This window comes from Carassius carassius, chromosome 39 (assembly GCF_963082965.1).
Source record: "Carassius carassius chromosome 39, fCarCar2.1, whole genome shotgun sequence".
Lineage (NCBI taxonomy): Eukaryota > Metazoa > Chordata > Actinopteri > Cypriniformes > Cyprinidae > Carassius > Carassius carassius.
Genome location: NC_081793.1, coordinates 11,731,539 through 11,752,596, shown reverse-complemented (window position 1 = coordinate 11,752,596; position 21,058 = coordinate 11,731,539). Strand labels below are relative to the sequence as shown.

General features: G+C 36.9%; 1 protein-coding gene across 1 annotated transcript in view; it reads right to left on the bottom strand.

Annotated features, from left to right (window-relative positions):
* svild (supervillin d) overlaps positions 1-21,058 on the bottom strand; it is a 75,234-nt gene that overhangs the window by 19,208 nt on the left and 34,968 nt on the right. Inside the window, exons 8-12 of the mRNA XM_059530692.1 lie at positions 16,709-16,856; positions 16,478-16,561; positions 16,274-16,354; positions 15,996-16,179; positions 9,914-10,086 (exon numbers count right to left, since the gene is read on the bottom strand). Coding sequence (XP_059386675.1) covers positions 9,914-10,086; positions 15,996-16,179; positions 16,274-16,354; positions 16,478-16,561; positions 16,709-16,856 — 670 coding nt within the window. The remainder of the gene's footprint in view (positions 1-9,913; positions 10,087-15,995; positions 16,180-16,273; positions 16,355-16,477; positions 16,562-16,708; positions 16,857-21,058) is intronic.

The following is a 21,058-nucleotide window of genomic DNA, read 5'->3' as shown; positions in this document are numbered from 1 at the left end:
CAAAGCAGTCAGACAATCTGAAATTATCTCTCCAATAATTATACGGAATACTCAGCATATTTCTTTGTTTGCAGATTTCTTATTGTTTTTGGAGAAGCATTCGCATCCTATTTCTCATGTGTTTAAATTATTTGACCATTTTGGATCTCTCTCTAGGTTAAAAATTAATTTAAGTCATGTCCACTTCCCTTCAATTCTAAAATTGATCCCATTTCCCTTTCTGTATCTATTACATTGGTTCATAACTTTAAGTATTTGGGGATAGATATTTTTCCTTCCCTGGAGGAAATTCTCTTAAAAAAGCTATGATAGTATTCTAGCCAAATATCCACAGATTTGGAAAACTGGCCTCATCTTCCTACTTCTCTTCATGCTCGTATATCGGTGATTAAAATGAATGTTCTCCCACATATAAATTTATTTTTTCCATGATTCCACTTGCTCCACTGGTTGGCTATTGGAAAAAACTTGATGGAAACATCCTTGTATTAAACTGACTAACTAATAACGAAGTTACAAGGAGGTCCTTCTTTTCCCAACTTTAAACTGTATGCTCAAGCCTTTTCCCTCCATGCTTTTTCAGTTTAGTTTGATCATGACGCTTCTGTGTATTGGAGAGCAATTGAGGAATCTACTGTTTATCAGTATAAATTGAAGCATCTTTTGTTTTTTAGGGGTTCTGTTTATTGTAAATCTTGGTTTGGTGCATTATATTGGCCTTACGGGCATATGGGGTGCCTTGGAACTCTCAACTGCCTATTCACCCTTTATGCAAACTAATCCTTCCCTCTGAGGAATCTCCCTCCTCTGCTGCAGTTATCTATCTCTTTCTTCTTGAGCATTTACACAAACCTTTATCTATGACAACTGTTTGGACTAAGGATCTTAATGAGGAGGTGCATGTTTTATTTTCGGATCAGGTATGGGGAATGTTTAAATTGTCTTCTAAAAACCCTAACCACCAAATGATTCATTGGAAATTGCTTCACAGGGTTTACTTGATGTTTTTATATTAATCTGCCATCATCTCCTTCTGGAGTGCAATCTCTGTTCACAAGGATTTTTAGGGACGTTTTTGCATTAAATATTTTTTGGGAGTGCCTCTCTCCTTCACCTTTTTGGACTCTTTCACAAGACCTATCTAATTTGTTGGATACTGAGATATGTTTGACTCCATGCCATTTTTTCATTAATGACTTTTGGGACCTCACCTTGTCCGTCAAACAAAGATGTTTACTGTTAGTTGCTCTCACAGCACCAAAAAAAGTTGCTAGTCAACCACTGGAATCCTCCTCACACAGTGGACAGATGAACCTGGACTGTGTATTTGTTGGACATTATCTTGATGCACTGGTGTCAAAAGTATTCACATTCATTACTCAAGCAGAAGTATAGATACTAGGGTTTAAAAAGACTTTGGTAACACTTTAGAATACTGTTTCTTACTTACTACATTACTAATAAGGAATTATTGAAGAACTAAGAGGTGATTATTCATTAACACTTACAATTAACACATCTTCCTTAGTAGTTAACAGTAGTGAGTTAAGTGTAAGTGTAAGGGAAGTCGTGGCCTAATGGTTAGAGAGTCGGACTCCCAATCGAAAGGTTGTGAGTTCGAGTCCCGGGCCGGCAGGAATTATGGGTGGGGGGAGTGCATGTACAGTTCTCTCTCCACCTTCAATACCACGACTTAGGTGCCCTTGAGCAAGGCATCGAACCCCAAACTGCTCCCCGGGCGCCGCAGCATAAATGGCTGCCCACTGCTCCGGGTGTGTGCTCACAGTGTGTGTGTGTGTGTGTGTATTCACTGCTCTGTGTGTGTGCATTTCGGATGGGTTAAATGAGCACAAATTCTGAGTATGGGTCACCATACTTGGCTGAATGTCACTTCACTTCACTTCACTTAATTAATCAGTATGTAATATAATTTTATGATTATGTTAAGTAACAGTTAGCTAATCAGTAACTAATATATTCTGTGATACCTCCTGAAGAACTACTATTAATTATCTACTAGGTAAGGTTCAAGAAAAATAACTATGAAGTATCTACTAATGAACAGTTATACACAATTACATTGAATTGTGACCCTTTCATATAAATGTTATTAGCAATAGTAGTAGTAGCATGAAAATGCAATATTAATAAATGCAATAAATTTTTTAGTGGTTTTGCCTATGTAGTAAATTGTTTTGTGAGTGTGTTTTGTAAGAAATCAGCTTCCATTAGGAACCCCACCACGACTCCAGTGCCTTGGGATAACTTACCTTAGTTTTTATATTTTATATACAGTACTGTATGTGTGCTTCCTCAGCATATACCACATTATCATTAATTCGATTTTTGTTTGTAAGGCAAAGCCTGAGGAAAAGTGAAAATACAGGTATCCAATTTGTAATTAATAAAGAATTATCAAATAATTATGCAGCACTTATTTTGAACCTGAAACATTAGGCCTATTCTAAAGTGAAAATATTGGGAACCCATTAGTAATTAATAAAGAATTATCAGATAATTCCTGAAGAATTACTTAGAATCTGAAACAGTATTCTAAAGTGAAAACATAGGGAACCCATTAGTAATTAATAATTAATTATCAGATAATTCTGCAGGACTTATTTTGAACCTGAAACATTAGGCCTATTCTAAAGTGTAAATGTTGAGAACCCATTAGTAATTAATAAAGAATTATTCAGCTGCAACGTGATCTCATGAGAAAACGTGTGTATTTTTATGTTAAATGTGGTTCTACCACACATACATTTACTTACGTTTCCATGCACATAAAAACGTACAACCTTAACGTATTTTTAGCAGTAAAACGTAAAAATACTTACGTGTTTAGCAGCTAAAAAAAATGTAAATAATCTAACGTAAAGTGTGAATGTATATGAATTCCCATGTATTAATATTAAAATCGTGGCTTTAATGATTTAAATCTGTTGTATTTGTCATATTAATACATGTTTTTAGTGAATTTATTGAAAGCAGTTTACTCATCTACTTAATAGGAAATAACATTTCTGTGCATGCTGCAAACTCGTTTTGGGGACTACATAATGTTAAACGAGAAATATTTTGCTGTGCTATTTTCTCCTATCCAATGACTGGCATTACAACCATAGATACACAAAAGCACAGCATAAAATTACAAATCACATCCATTTTATTTGTTTGCTGTATTCCATAGCTTTAGAATCCAGATGTTTGCAAAGACCATATCCAAATTCAGCCCTTTATCAATCGATCTTCATCTTCATTCTCAGCAACAGCGACCGTCACAGTCAAAGCCCGCACTAGTAATGATATGATTCGAATTTGAAAATAGCGCCAGTGCGCCACCCTCGAGAAACGTTACGACATGGTTTACGGCACTGATATCGAACTCTCATTGGTTCTCACCTTATTCGTCACAGATTGCGACATGCCGTTTTTCAGTTGATAGACATTTGAAATCAGTACTGCGCCAGTGCGCCTTCACGGAGAGAAGATTCATAATTTCACTGATTAATAAATTAAATTCTGCTCTGTACCTTATAAACATACATAAATGCTCATTTTAATATACCTGCCATACATTGTCAATTTGTATATTGTCAATCCTTACCCACCTATTTGTATTTTTTTGTATTTTTTATTCCTTATTGTGTTTTTTGTTCTGTCGCTGTTATGTTGCACTGCGGAGCTCTGTCACGAAAACAAATTCCTCGTATGTGTGAACATACCTGGCAATAAAGCTCATTCTGATTCTGATTCTGATTCTGAAAAACTATTACCTCCAGAGAGGACTGTGACTGGAACTCATTATCATTTGAACTACTTTTGGTACCACTTTTGATATTTTCGCAAAGAATAAATGATTAATGTTACGTTTGTTTGTCTGTTATTTGTTTATTTATAACAGTAACGTTATGAAGGTGAAGGTGAAGGTGAAGTGACATTCGGCCAAGTATGGTGACCCATACTCAGAATTTGTGCTCTGCATTTAACCCATCCGAAGTGCACACACACAGAGCAGTGAACACACACACACACACTGTGAGCACACACCCGGAGCAGTGGGCAGCCATTTATGCTGCGGCGCCCGGGGAGCAGTTGGGGGTTCGATGCCTTGCTCAAGGGCACCTAAGTCGTGGTATTGAAGGTGGAGAGAGAACTGTACATGCACTCCCCCCACCCACAATTCCTGCCAGCCCGGGACTCGAACCCACAACCCTTCGATTGGGAGTCCGATTCTCTAACCACCAGGCCACGACTTCCCCTTTTTTTTTTTTTTTTTTTTGTAGTAGTTGTATGTAGTTTTAAGAAATGGTTATGGGTAGGTTTAGGGGTAGGTGTAGGATTAACGTTAGTGGCTCAAAATAACGTTTTAATGTTATTTTTACTAAAATTGTGTTTTATGTTTTACTCTTTAAACATTCTGTATAAAATGGGTAGGTTTAGGTTCGGGTGGGGTTTAGGGATCTTACATTTATAAAAAAAAAATTATAAAAAGGGAAAATATAAATAGAAAAAATAATAATCCGATACGCATTGAAAAGCAGCTTCATGAGCTTCTTTGGATAACTGACTGGTCAGAGAAAATGTTCTATCTGTACGTATTTGAGGTTGTTTTTACGTAAATTTAGTTCCTAAATTTCTCATCCTGAGAATACGTAAACGACACTGTAAATACATAAAGGCACATACGTATTGGACAGTTTTAATTTACATCTAAATATGTACGTTTTGATTGTGAGATCAGGCTGAATTATTAGATAATTCCTCAATAATTACTTAGAATCTGAAACAGTATTCTAAAGTGAAAACATAGGGAACCCATTAGTAATTAATAAAGAATTATCAGATAATTTTGCAGGACTTACAGAATTCTAAAGTGAACCTATTAGTAAATAATAATAAAATACATCATTTTGACTAAGAACAACCTATAAAAGTAATCATAAACTTTGTAAAATACTCTGATCTGTTTATTTCAGATGAGAAAATTTCTTAATACAGCATATTTTATTCCATTTTAACATGTATACTGCCCACATTTTAACTAATTTAACAAACATTTCATAATCAAAAGCTAAACATTTAGAAGCAAACAAAATGCATATTTCATTTCCATTATAGGCTAATAAGTGGACTTTAACAAAGTTGCTACTGTAGTAGTACTTTGTACTTGTCCTTTTACTCAAGTAATTTTGAAAATGAATAGACCTACTTATAATTTTACTGGAGTAATATTTTATTGAGGGATCTGTACTTTTACTCAAGTACTTGATTTGTGGGACACAGCCTGATTAATATAGTGTTTTTTTTTTGCGTATAACTGTTCAGTAGTAGTTATTTCATAGTTATTTTTCTTGAACCTTAACTAGTAGATAATTAATAGTAGTTCTTCAGGAGGTATCACAGAATATATTAGTTACTGATAAGCTAACTGTTACTTAACACAATCATAAAATTATATTACATACTGATTAATTAACACATCTTTCTTAGTAGTTAACAGTAGTGAGTTAAGTGTTAATGAATAATCACCTCTTAGTTCAATAATTCCTTATTAGTAATGTAGTAAGTAAGAAACAGTATTCTAAAGTGTTACCAAGACTTTTGTAGAAGTTGAAGTATAAACTCAAGCTTTTTACTTAAATAAAAGTGTAAAAGTACTGGTTTCAAAACTACTTAAAGTATAAAAGTAATGTAAGGGGGGAAAAAAATCCATTAAAAACAAAAGCTTAGGCCATGCCACAGGGGCCTATTGTGCACAACCCCACCTTCTCAAAAAAACATTTTTCTAAAGGCCATAGGTCATAATGACTATAATGTTATATTAAAATGTTCATGTTGAAAATGTTGTTCATGTTGGGATGCACTAGGCTACCTGTTTCAGCCGCATATATGCCCATTGAAAATGAACGCACTCTAGTACAATGCAAATACATTAAAGAACTAGAGATGTGATGACTAATTGCCTATAAGTATTGTAATGTAATGTAATGCAAAATGTCTAACTTCACAGGCATGTCATCAATAACCTTTAAATGGAATGTAAATTTACATCCAAGCTTAGCTGCAGAAATCTGCGAGGGCAATGGACAAGAAAATCGGTGTACCCAGGGCAGGCTTAGTAACAATTACCCTTGTATGGTTGTCTATTTACAATAGACATTAGTGCTGTCAAAATGAAAAATAATTAAGTGATTAATCAAAAAATAAAAAATAACTCTTAATCCTGATACCTTCTTGATTGATAGCTTCCTGTATTCGCTACATACGTCTGCTATGTCCAGTGTTCGGGGGGTAACGAGTTACAAAGTTGGTATAGCCTACTTATCACAACGTTGTCAATCGCGTTGCCAATCACAAACACTAATTTATTAAAACATCTCGCTACCGAACTACCTACTGTAGCTTAATTTGCGGAGGAAGAAGAGAAAGCACCCATTTGGTAAATGAGCCAGTGAGAAATAATAACTTTTAAGTAGGGTCCGGTGCCATTTCGATACTTTTAAAATGGTACCAGTGCCTGAACCGATACTTAAAAAAAAACTATTGATAACATTAAAGAACATTAAAAATATTTAAAATAATTCCATAGCTTTCACCTTGGATGCTCTCATTTTCCAAGTTGTGCTTTCCTTACATTTATTAAGGCTAATAAATGTATTTCACAATCTGGGTCATTATTTAATACAAAACCACACATAATGTTTATATCTCTGTCAATCTCTCTGATATTTAGTTAAAATGAGTGCTGTCTGTCACTGTCTTTAATCAGTCCTGTGAATTACTGTATGCTCATTCTTTATAAAGTAGCAACAATGTCGTTTGTAAAGTACAGTACTATGCAAAAGTCTTAGGCACATTAGTATTTTCACCAGTTATTTATATCTTTTGCTGTAGTGTGTCAGAAGCAAATATCAGTTTGCCATTAATTTGAATAATAATCTAGTGCGATTTTGAATGCACAAGCAGTCTGACAACGGCAAAATGAATGTTTGGAAATGTAAACTGATATTTTCTACTGACACACTTCAGCAAAATATATAAATAACTGGCCGAACACCATTCTTTTGGGTGACAATACTAACGTGACTAAGACTTTTGCACAGTAGTGTATGTATAAAGTACGTATGATTAAATTAAGTATATTTAAATAAGTACAATTGAAGTATGCGTTCGTTCATATGTTAGTGTTAAGGGCTAAATTGTCGCTGGAGGAAACAGCTGTGGTGTGATGAGCGGTGACAAGCGAAAACTTTACAGTAGAGAGAATGCAGCCTTTGTGGTAACAGAGTGGAAGTGCTGCCAGGCAGCAGTGATGTCTGCATGAGGAGGTGAGGAGTCAAAGCTGGAAGCAAGTAGTTCCTGGAACGCATGCTGCGACACAGGAGCATGGGTTGCAGAAACATCCAGACGAGGAGTAGGCTTGGGCCTGGTGTAATGAAACTTGCTTGGGACCATCCTTAGTTTGCAACGTAGAAGGGTGTGATCAGTGTCACAATCTGCTGAATGCAGTGATCGGCAGTGTGATACTTCCTTCAAATGGTCACGCTTCACCAAAACACGGTCAAGTTGGTGCCAGTGCTTAGAACGTGGATGATGCCAGGTGACCTTGGAGGAGCTTGAGCCCTGAAAGAATGAGGAGGGGACACAAAGTTTGTGGGTGCTACAAAATTCCAGTAAGCGCTGACCGTTGTCATTCATGTTGCCATATCCATGGTTTCACAGAATGTCAGGCCATGCACTAGAGTTAGCACCCACATCGGGCATTAAAGTCACCAAAGATCATCAAAGGTTCGTTTGAGGGGGTCTTCACAATGGCACTAAGTTGATTGTAGAATGATTCCTTTACATCTAGATCAGAAGTTTGTGTAGGGGCATAAGTGGCTATGATTGTAACTGGGCCACAGTTTGTGTGCAGGTGCAGTAAGGAGAGACGTGAGGAGATGGGCACAGGTTTTTCTACTGAGGACAATAGCTTGTGTTGGATTGCAAAGCCAACACCATGCATTGGTCTGTCACCGTCTGGGTATCCGTTCCAGAATAAAGTATATTTTTTTTCCCGGACAGATCCAACACCGGTCAGCCAGGGTTCACTCAGGGCAGCGATGAAGATGTTAAGTCGGAGTAGTTCTGCGTCAATCAGGACTGATTTACGAGGTGAGACGCAGTCCATGTCAGAACTTACGCCAAGAGAACGCACATTCCAGCATGCAACAGTTGCAGGATGACGACCAGGTCACGCTTGCCATACACGTGAGCCTTGCCGAGCAACGACAGCACTCTTAAGGACAGAGTGCTCCAGAGTTGCCAGTCATGGAGGCTGAATATTAGACATCATAATGGAGAGATAAGATCCTCATAGTAGAGAGCGCCCAGGCAAAATAAGTGAAAGCATGCATGCCCAGGTCAAACTTCCACCTCTGGGCTCAATGCTACAGATTCCAACGGAACACAGGTGTGTGACGGTTGGTGCAGTTATGAGTTGCCCCGCAGTGACCAACTGACTAGGTCTATTGCCCCGTGACCATTGGTGAGGTGCTCTTCTACTCACCGGGCAGCTGAGACAGACCGACTCAGGTGCTGTGATAGCAAACGCGCTCTGATACTCAGCATACCAGCCCCTGCTGCCGGGCTAGCAGGGTAGACTGGGTTTTGTCTGGTCTCTCGCTTTTGACCTGTCTGGCTTGCTAGAAGCTACCAGGGGTACAAGGTCCCTGCCAGCTTAGCTCTCCGGGTCATTGGGACTCACAAGCTGTTCCGCCACGACAAGGCACCAGTCCATGGAACAGATGCCATTCTAAATAATAATAATAGTAATAATAAATAAGAAGAAGAAGAAGAAATAATATCATACAAAAAATGCCATTGGCCTGAGTAAATTTTGACATTATAGAAATGCTGCACGTTGCACTCAGCATCATGCTCACTGCTTAAATCTTGCAATCTGATATTTTAAGAAATATGATACACTCCAGCATTTAAACGCAGCTGCAATTTATTTATTTACTTAAATTATATGAAAGCAAGCAAAGAAGGCTCCCTTTAAAATCACTCTCAAGTTGTCAATTAATGAAGCTCTTTTTTACATTGTCTGCATTTTGTTGATTATAATGAGAGTTCAAACGTGAAGAAGTTTTATTTAGAGTTTCAATGATTTAGCTAAATCGTGCAAGTTTCATTTATTTGTTCCTTGTTTTGGGCCTAAAGAAAGGGAGCGAAATTATACAGTGCGTCATGTTTTACTAAAATAATGGAAATAATTTATAAAACACGCAACAATTTCTTAATCAGTGTACAGACAAATATCTTTTTCCCAAGAAGTTATCCGTCAAAATAAAGGACAGGTAACGAATAATAAAGTATTTGCATGACAAAAATGCATGTTGTTATATTAAAGGAATTTAAAAATATATAAATTAAAATATAGGCCTAATATGTTAGAATATTGACATTATGCATATAAATCCATGTAGCCTAGATCACTAAAATAGGCTACCACTTTTAATGCTCTGATGCAAACTAAACCACAATTTCTTTAGAATAATATAACGCATAATTCATATTATTCTGTATAAAAAATACTGTACATCTATTAAATGTGTCAAATCTAAAATATGGTGTAATACAGAGTAGATTATAGAAAATATAAGCACAGACTACCTACTGTATTTTATATTATTTATTTTTCCCAGTATTTTTTATGTTTTAAGTGTGATATATATGATTATATATGCAGCATACACAACGCCAAATAAAAATTTCCCCTATGGGGAGAACAAATTATATTGAATCGTATCGTAAAATGTACATGTTCACATTCTGGAACAAAAGACTTTGTGCTTAAATATCACATGTAAAAGTGGAGAAGACATTTCATGAATTCACCACAAAATGTAAATGACAAACTTACTCCGCTCCATTTGTATCCTTTTGGTCTCCACGGAGGCCACATTGAGTCTCTGCTCAGTGTAAGCCTGTCTGAGGTCATCTCGTGCTGCCAGGGCACGGAGAGGGTTTCTCGAGCTCTTGGTTCTCCTGCAGGGTCGCACAGAACGCTTGTGTTCCTCAACTAATGATGTTAGTCTGCAATTAATCAACAATAAATTAATGAGAGTATTTTACACTTTCATGCCCCTAAACATAAAACAAACTGTGATTGGTGACAGGAGAATAAAATTTCCCTTTAACTTTTGACATATATATGAGGTATTTGTACCATTAGAACACTGTGCAATTGTCATAGCTTAAAACTACATTTTAAACAAAGCATTTATTTAACAAATCTCCAAAAATGGCTTGTTTGGATATTGGATATGGATTTTCTGACATCACATGGGTAAATGTATTAGCATATGACCCACTTAGGAGAAAGACATTAACAAATAGTTATACAACATCACACCATAGGCCTGGCCCACTGGCACATAGTTGAAGGGATAGTTCATATAAAAATTTAAAGTACCCCATTATTTACTCAACCTCAAGTCATCCTAGGTGTGTATGGCTTTCTTCTTTAAGACAAATCCAATCGGGGTTATATAAGAAAATGTCCTGGATCTTCCAAGCTTTTTTAATGGCAGTGAATGGGTGTTATTTTTTTATATTCCAAAAGATGTGAGTGAAGTGAAGTGAGTGAAGTGACATTCAGCCAAGTATGGTGACCCATACTCAGAATTTGTGCTCTGCATTTAACCCATCCGAAGTGCACACACACAGAGCAGTGAACACACACACACACACACTGTGAGCACACACCCGGAGCAGTGGGCAGCCATTTATGCTGCGGCGCCCGGGGAGCAGTTGGGGATTCGATGCCTTGCTCAAGGGCACCTAAGTCGTGGTATTGAAGGTGGTGAGAGAACTGTACATGCACTCCCCCCACCCACAATTCCTGCCGGCCCGGGACTCGAACCCACAACCCTTCGATTGGGAGTCCGACTCTCTAACCATTAGGCCACGACTTCCCAAAAGATGTCAAATAAAGTACATCCATCCATAATAAAAAAAAATTGTCCCACACGGCTCCAGAGTATAAGAAATATTTTTATTAGTGCTGTCAATCGATTAAAAACTTTAGATTAAATCACACATTTTTTCTGTGATTAATCGCAATTAATCGCAATAAAAAAGAAATGTTTTTGTACGTTTTTAATATATTTTTTAATGTAATAATTTCACAGTTAAATTTAAATACTTGTTTAAATGACATCTTTTTATGAATGAAGGCCAGTATTACTGATATTAATACAGCTACTGATTTTTTTTTACATTTATTATTATGCTTCAAAAATATAACAGTTTTTAATTTAAGTAAACTTAAAACAATCTTAACAGTTAGGAAATATACAGAAATTTAATAAAGTTATCAAAGTTATATGCAGTCTGCACTGCATAAACTATAAATTAAATAGTTAATCCTTATTAAAGCTACAAAAGTTATTTAGTCAAGAGCAGCGAGTCATTTTCTCTGTTCCCTTTGTTCTTTAACTTTACTGACAGGAAGCTTTATTGGCTGCTGTCCCTTTAAGAGCAGACAGACACGGGGATCTCACCGTTTATATACTGTCTATGGATCTCGCCTCATTCTCTCACAACTCTTTTTGTTCATTTTAGACTTTATATAAATCATTTAAGATTGCTCTTATGAGGATAATCGACAAAACTGGCACTTTGGGATGTTTATTGTTAGTTCAAGCGCTTAAGAGAACTGGATTCTGGCGCCCTGTCTATGCATTGTGTGTGTGTGTGTGTGTGTGTGTGTTTGTGTGTGTGTGTGTGTGTGTACGTGTGTATGTGTCACATAAGGGCATTCACAGACAGCGCATTCTCTTTTGTCTTGCCGCGCTTGAAATGTTTAAAAGCATTTCAATGAATAAGAGCGTGATCATATAATGTAAAGCTAGCCAACCGATGGCAGAAAATACGGATGCTGCGTTAATTGCGTTAAATATTTTGACACGTTAAACCAGACAAAAATTAATCGCATGCGTTAACGCATTAACGTTGACAGCACTAATTTTTATTGCAAGAAAATGTTTGTTGAGTAGTCATTTGATGTCATATGACACAATATAAGAGCCTGCAATAACCCGGTTTGACCAGAGTGGCGCTGTAGCTGTAGCATCTGTTCAGAGCAAATGCAGCAGAGCCAAACCTGAGCCAAACCTGAGGCTGCTGAGGGACGTTTGAATAATTATGTAAACATATGCAGCCCTTCTCAATAACTAAATAAACAACAAAAACTGACCGTGGTGTAAAAGCAGCAGTCTAAAACGCTTCTGATTACAGCGATGTGGATGTTTGCATGAGCTCTGCAGTTCGGTACTTCAGTGAAGTCATGTGACGTTTATTTATATTACATTAGTACTTTATTCAATAGTATTAAATCAAGCAGCTTTACAGTATTAAACATGAAAAACCAGAGTCTGTGTCGGTTTCAGTTAGAATTACAACCTGATTTTCTGTTATAAAGCAGCTCTGCAGTGTGAAGCTAGCTAATGATAAAATCTTTTTATTAGTGGGTAAAAAAATATGATTTAAAGTGATAGTTTGGTTTGCAGAGATCAAAACTCGATCTGGCTCAGGACTGTTTTGATTATCATAACCCTATAAAGGTATTTTAAGAGAGATTTTATTGTGACAGTTCTGCTTAAATAAAATAGTTTATCCAAAAATAAAGCGTCTCATCACTTACCTTTATTTTGTTTCGTATCCATATGACTTAAAAAAGGAGATGTTAGACAGAATTATGTCATTCAGTGACTTTTTCATATGGACAACTAAATGGTGAATGAGAGTCTTTCATCTAATTTTGTGCCAAATACATTTATTTGTACAAATTTACTGTATAATAATTGTAATTACATAATATGCTTTTCAAAAGCTTAAGTAATTACTAGGGCTGGTCCATTTCTTGTGCTTCGAAGCTTCGGTAGTAATCGACATCGAATATTCAAAACTTCGGGGGGAGGGGGCTGAACATATTCAGCGCAATGTTTCCTTCACAGACCAAACTGTCTTAGACATTTTTTTTCTTTTATATATTGAACAAAGAGTAGCTGTTTACTTGGCTGTTTGATCGTGCTTCCACGTAGCCAGGCAAAAGAGTGGCGACATCACACACATGCACTCTAACATCACAGCTAAGCATTGTTGTCTAACCATGCCGAGAATTCTGGGCCAAGAATGGTTTGTAATCCTTGTGTCATACCAGTCTCACGTGGAAATACAACTGTAACCATACCCGACAGTCCTTGGAACCATTCGACCGGATAGTAAAAGATCGGCTATATTCAAACGCGAATGAAGACATTTTGCAGGGAATGCCAGGTGTTCAAAAAAAAACATTTGAAATATTTGAATCTCAAAATTGAATGCCAACCCACCGAACGAATATTTGAATAATCGAATATTCTGATCCAGCTCTAGTAATTACCTTTATTTATTTGTTACTAATTATTTTAACTAATTAAAAAAGCTGAATAATCAAAGTCTACTGATTAATCAGGGAATTAATCAATTAGTTGATTAATCATACTAATAATCATTAGATTCATCAATTATCAAAATAATCGTTTGTTGCAGCACTAATAAACAGTAATTTCTAGCTTCTGCTAACTGTCATATGTGCATTCAAAACACTGGTCATGAATTAAAAGTACAAAACTGAGATTTGTAAAGAAAAATGTCAGAGGATTTCGATATAAGCGAAGAGACTGGTTTTCATTTGCTAAAGTAAAGAAAATTTGCTTCCATTGCTCCTGTAAACAAACGTTGGGGCCTGTGGGACACTTTTTATGATGGCTGGATGCACTTTATTGGACTTCTTTTGGACTACTGAAAAATAACACCCACTCACTGCCATTATAAAGCTTGGAAGAACCAGGACATTTTTAAATATAACTCTCATTGGATTTGTCTGAAAGAAGAAAGTCATATATACCTTGGCTAGCTTGAGGGCGAGAAAATCATGGGAATTTTTATTTTTATTTTGGGTGAATTATTCAATTAAACATTCATCTATACCAAAAGCAAACAGAACTCATAATAGTCACTGACACATTCTACACTGGATACAGTATACAGATGTGTGTTCTACTTCTGACATATTCCACGTGCTTGAGTCCTCTGACAAGACAAATTAAACTGTTTGTATCTCCCTTGTTTGTATCTAATGCTGGGTACACACAAAAAGATAATCGGGCTGATTTTATGCAGATTTCCCCCCTTCCAACAATCCTAGCTATGTCCCGATTATTTTGATGGTTCTACAGATTATCTTATCAGATTTTCTCTTGGTGTGACGTATTTTAAGAGATTTTTGTCACATCATGGCACACCACACACTACAGGAGCAAAATGGTTTAATCTAGGATTGTTTTATCCTCATTTTTGTGGTCTATCACATTTTGAAAATCTTATAAGATGTAAAAAATCTTTTGGTGTGTACCCAGCATTAGTACATACTGTACATGAGAAGGATCCCAGTCATATAAGTGGGTAACTTATTTATAATGGCGTCCTCGATTGTGTTGCAGGATTATACATTCATTTGAAGCATCTGACTGCAGATTGTACATGAGGCAAAATGTCATGGAGAGTTTGCAAAGAAACTCTATTTAAAGAGGAAGCAGCCAACTGTATTGGATCTGACAGCAGCTGCATCGCAAACTGTAATTAACCTGTTAGCCAGCACCCCCAATTATGGGACTCACAGCTGAAAGTGCTCTAACTAACTTATAATTGTAATAGTTTCCTACTTCAGTGTGTTACAAACATAATTGTGGTGTCTTTAGAAAGAAGACCCTTTGGGCTTCACTTTTTATCAACCAGATTTGATAATGCTCAAAAATATTAAAAGTTATAGACACTGAAGTGCCTTGAATTTTTTTTACCACTCTTAAATATTTTTTTCTTTGATATAAAAATACATATAATATAAATATAAATGATTTATTTGAGCACTAGAAAAATACAATAAGAATAATTTGAGTAAGAAAAATAAGAATAATAAGAAAAATAAAAAAAGATTTAACATTGTTTGCCAATATAGAACATCCTGAGATTGCTAGAGATGCATATTTTAAAATGAATTACGATGCAAATAAGTGCTGATGGCCCCGTATAAAGATGGTAATAACACAAATGTGCCGAAGTAAATAATCCACTCTCCCTATTCATATAGACGCGTTCACTTTGATAGCCGTGACCATTCAGTAATTGCGAGCTGATTTGGGCTGATTTGCACTCTTACCTTCCTAACTAAACCGGGATTTACAGCTGTGGATGTGTTTATGACTCCTTATTACGACGGATCTGGTATGTACAGCGTTTTCATTAATTATTTTTTTTATGTGTACTGCTTACACAAATGTAGCAAATACAGTCTTTATAAGCTTTCCATTGAAAAACAGCGATTTGTCGTCGATGCTTGAGGCTTAGATCTTTATAATGATACATAGTTTGTCAAGATTAAATTTGTCCCGTTTCATTTAATCTATTCATAATCACTGGCATGTGCGTGTGGAGAGGCTTTGAGGACGAGGGCGTCGGGGTGCAGGTTAACAGGCTTTAAACAATTTCATTAAAAAAAAAAATCATGGTTTTATATTGACAATGTTTTCATAACACCTACAGTACAACATACAATAATGAGGGGGAATTGATAATGTTTCCTATGCAATAACATTAGCCAATCATAACAGTTGTCATTTACTGAGAAGCCTTAAAGGACTCTTAAAAACAGATCATTTCAGAGAGTCAGAATAAGGGTTGAAAATAATTTCTCTTCATACTACTACTTTTTTTTTTTTTTTTTTTTTTTTTTTTACTTTATTAAGTGATCTTCAAATATTACATGTAACCATACAGGGTGGAGTGTCATGAGGGTGAGTAAATGATGGTAGAAATTTTTTTGTTTGTGTGTGAACCATCTTAATACCCACCCTACCATTTAATACCCCTCTAACACAGTAATAAGAGCAGTATCTCACTTGGGTGTGTCTGACTTGATGATGCTGAAGTCCTCTTCTTCGACCAGCAGGACACTGGAGCTCAGAGCAGTGGGTGATAAGCAATTGTAGAACCGCCCAAAAGTCTCCTCATCGTCCAGAGTCATCACCTCCTTCTCCTTTTCCTCCATCACCTCAATGGTGGAGTTCTTTGTGCCCGCAACTCCTGCACATTAAATGAAAAAGAAAAACAGATCCCTGCATACAGCTATATTATGCATTAAGATGCAAGTTAATAATAGAGTAATTCAATAAATGACCTTTACTGTGAAGTCTGTCCAAAAAGGACTCCAGTTTGTCTAGTCTTTTATCTCCTTCAGCATCAGGACGAGTGGAGATTTCTATCAGAAGGACATTTCCAGATATGAGAGAAGGACACGTTGTAGAGACAAAAGTCCTAATAATACATCACCTTGGCATCTGAGTATTCAAACAAGATCACAGAAGATGTCATAAACTGATACCTTCTAATGGTTTGACTGGTGTACTGTTGCTGGCCTTCTTGCTGAGGATAATGGGAACATCCTCCCTGTTAGGTGACACTAAGCCTGATGGAAAACAGATGTGTCAACATTCTTATCACTGCTTGATCCACAGGATGCACATTACAACCTGATTTGCTATTTGCATAATGAAATGTTTTCGCACAAGGCATGTTCTTTGGCTAGAAACCCAGCAAATCATTTTTTCCCCACCTCTCTTAGCCATTCGTCCAGCCACAGAGAACTGGGTGGAGTCATTATAAGCTCCTTTGCCTTTAGCTTTCCATTGTTCCTCCTTTTCCTGCAAGACCTTCATCCGCTCAGCCAAGGACATCTTTGGTTCTACGTCTGCAGAAGACTTCTAAAGAGAGGGAGAAAAAAACAAAATGAATGTGTTAAACTGTTCTACTCCGAAATCTCAATTGTGCTACAAAGCTTAAGAACTCACACAAGCTCAGATTGTGATTTATAAGTTTATGTCTTGCAAGAGAAACCTTCTCCTTATTGACTTTATCTGAAAAAACACTGGAGATGTATTGGAATATAAAAATATCCCAATAACTGAATTAACCACATTAACGCCAGGTGTAAAGGAAAAATAAAAATGCCTAAAATCCTCCAGCTAGGCTTTCAACTATGACAACTGAATATCCTAAAATTAAGTAAATGTAACACACCTAAAAGTCAAAAACCAAAAGCTCCACCTTTTGATAGAGGCTTTAGAGGTTGCCAATGAAGTGAATTTCCATGGATGTAAGATTTAAAAATCTGTTCTTGAGATCTAGCAGTAATAATTAGGCTGCTAATAATAATTTGTATGGTGTGTTTTACTGTGTTGGCTAAATTGCCTGTGGTCCTTTGGCAAATGGAGAAACATTTATCTCAGCCTTGCTTATTCAGTCCCAGTCAGTTCACCGTAAATTGTATTTTGCTAATATGCTATAACAAATATCTTTATAAAGAATTTACAGAGCTTGAAATGGCTGGTTTCTTTAAACAGAAAAATATCCCAAATGGTTAATTTAGCTGACATGATCTGGAGGGAATTTTAATTAGAGGGACCAATGTATGCATGTGGATAAATTTCATGAGACCACAGAGAGATTAAAATGTAGGAACGAAGCAGCTGAAATGCAATATGAAACTGCTCATCAACTCAAATATATTTAACTGCTTTCAAATGTCTTATTTACTTAATATGAGGAAATAGGGTTTGGATTAGGAGTTCTCCAACTGAAAATATATCCCCCCCAGCTACAAAGTCTGAGGTAATCTGAAATTTGTTATCTTTCATTTGGTGACTCTAAAACCAGATATTTCACTTTAAATGTTTATATATATATATATATATATATATATATATATATATATATATATATATATATATATATATATCAATAAAACAGTGGAGTGAAGACAGGAAATTAGGTAGAACGCGGAAGATGTTGTAAAACAGATTTGAACTTGTGTTATCCACATAAAAACTGAGGCCCAATGTGTCAAAGGCTTTTGCAGCAATAGCCATTTCAGGACTCCAAAACACTAAAAATAAGCAGAATAACAAAATTACAATTTAATCAAAATCAGAACCTCAAGGCAAACAGTGCTACAAAGTGACAGAATGAAATCATCCATCTGTCATCAGCCTCTCTCACATCATGAATCAGACACTTCAAAAATGGGCCCCATGTGGAGTGGGACAATTACAGTTAATAAACAGTTAATCTGATACTGGAGTCTGTTACTCAGACAGCGACTGAGAATGGGCCCTGAGGACCGAATGGGATGGAGACTGATTTACTAAAATGAAGGCTTGAAGGCCCACATTGCTTACTGCCTCCCCACATCTGGAACATATAGTCATCACAGGTGTCCCTTTCTATGCTGGAGTGGGGGAAAAAGCCCTTGTAAATTCCAGAATGTTTAAAACCCAGTGGATAAATAATATATGTTGTGTCCCCAGTCCATTAACAGGAATTTGAACATGCACACATGTACACACTTGTGCACAAAAGCAGTAAAAATTGTAAGCAAATAATTTATTCCTGGTGTTGTGGGGCAGGAGGAATTGGAGTATTTGCCCCAAAGCCTCACAGGAAGACAACATTTCTCCATGAAACTCTGGAACCAGAGCTATGTTATATTTAAAGAGAGATAATGACGTTCTCTTAACCATGAGGTACTCAGGTAAAATTAATGAATAAATAAATAAACCTTTAACTAAATGCAAAAGCAGACGTTTTTAGGCAAAAATATCAAAGTCCTTGAAACAAGATAAACTTTCTCTGATTTAAACAGGGTGCATCTTGAAAAGGGCTGTCACTTTTGTGAAAGAATCATTTTAGATTTTTAAGACATAAGTGTTCATTGAACGAACGTAAAGAGTGCTGGAAATGCACAAGTCAGCAATATTTCTTATTTATTGGCATGAAGTTTCATGCAGAATAACAAACAGCAACAGGAGTGCAACCTTCTCGAAAAAATATATATGCAGAGGGGACGGCTGCCATAACAAAAGAAAAACATCACTGCAGGCTTTAACCCGGCTGCATTTATGATTTAGGCAATTCAAAAATCTCCAAGATTATTTTAAATAATGATTCAATCCATTTCAAACAACTGTTCTAAAAATTAAAAAAAAACTTTAAATGGACTTGAGAACAGGCCATGTGTGTGTTTTTTTATTGAACCTAACCGACACTTAGGCTAGGCGGCACTAGGCAGGCATAATTAAAGGCTAGGGCCATTACAAATTTATTGGACAGGAAAACAAGTCGATCAACATTTTCGGGGTCCAGAGCAGAGCGTTTTTTATTCACTATATGTCCAGCAGTTGAGAAGACGCGCTCCGACCGCACTGATGTCCCAGGGACACTCAGGTACAGCTGCGCAAGGTGGGGGTATTACTGCCAATTATCCACCACAAAAGCCGGTCGCTGTCAGCTTGCAATGGTGGCTCCTTTTCATAACTCAGCATTTCCTTTAACTAGATGCGCGAATGAGGCGAATTCGCGTCTACCCCGCTGCGCTAAACGCCTCAGGCCGGCGACACACTGGATGCGTAGCGCAAACGTCTCAGCTGTGTGGCGTGTCCGTTTTTAATTCGGCTCCCATGTTAACAGGTTAGAGCTTGCAGACTGCCTGCGTGAGACGCGCTTCTCAGGTCGCTTTCGACGTCACTGGGTCTTACCCCTCCTTTCACACCGCAAGCGTGAGCGGTGCGCGAGCAGCACGTCAGCGCAACTACACCGTCACTGCAGCAGCAAACTCTCGTGAGTATTCACACTGGAAGCGTATAAGTACAGCATCACAGCAGCGGCTGCAAAGCGTGTTCGGCAGACAGTATAACCATTTCAAACAATGGGTATAATTCTTTCAACATTTGTTTTTATAACAATACACTATACTTTCACTCAAAACGATTAATTAAAAAGTTTAAATGGGTAAATACATATTTGTTATACTTAATTTTCTTTTCTGGCATAATTGTTAAAACACTAGACATTGGCATTGTTGTTAAAACTCTTGACATGCTTATTCTGTGCATTTTGAGCACGTTTTGTGTTAAATCACATTTATTTTGTCCATCAAAAGTGTGCTTTCACTTTAATTGAGCGTGAGCAGCACAGCAAAAATAGACCGGACGCCGAAACCCCCGCTGCACTGCTGTTCACGCGACGCTCCTGCTTGACGCTCACGCGCTGCTCCTGGTCCCGGTGTGAATGCACTCATTGATTTACATGGACGCCAAAAAAAATACGCGCTGCTCGCGCGCCGCTCACGCTTGCGGTGTGAAAGAGGGGTTATAGGCGCGTAAAATTGCTGGTATTTTCTGTCTAGCTTTAGCAACGCATACTTGCAATTTCGGAATTATTTTTCTTTTTCTGCTTGTCTGTGAGTTTTGTTACATCTATATTTTTTAATTGTTTAATTCTTTTAAAATCAATAGTGTACATATTTGGTTAAAATCGATTCCCGATTTAAAATCGATTTTCATTTTCGAAACTTTTTTTGGTTGGTCCGATCGATTGTGCAATCGATTTTCGAACTAGAAGTGACAGCCCTAATCTTGAATACAAAAGGTATTTTGTCTTGTAGCAGAAAAAAAAAAGAAAGTCAGAAACAATCTGCCAGTGTCATAAGACATGATTAAATGAAGTGTAATAGCAGGCATATATATATATATATATATATATATATATATATATATATATATATATATATATATATATATATTAGGGCTGGGACAACGCGTCGAGGTCATCGATGACGTCGACGCAAAAAATACGTCGACGCAAAATATTCGCATCGATTCGTCGACCTGTTTTTATTTCTCTAAAAAACGTTTGCAAAACGTTTACCTTATGTGCGCTGAATATACGCGATGGACGGATCAACATTCTGTCCAACGTTATATAACCAATCCAGGGGTTTTTCTGCATTGATCTTTTTTTTTGGCGGCTGTCAAAGCCTTATTTGATCGGTGAGTGACAGTGACAGGGCGCGTACGAGAGAGAGCCCCGGCTGCGCGCGCACGCACAGTCTTCAAACAACACGAGCGCT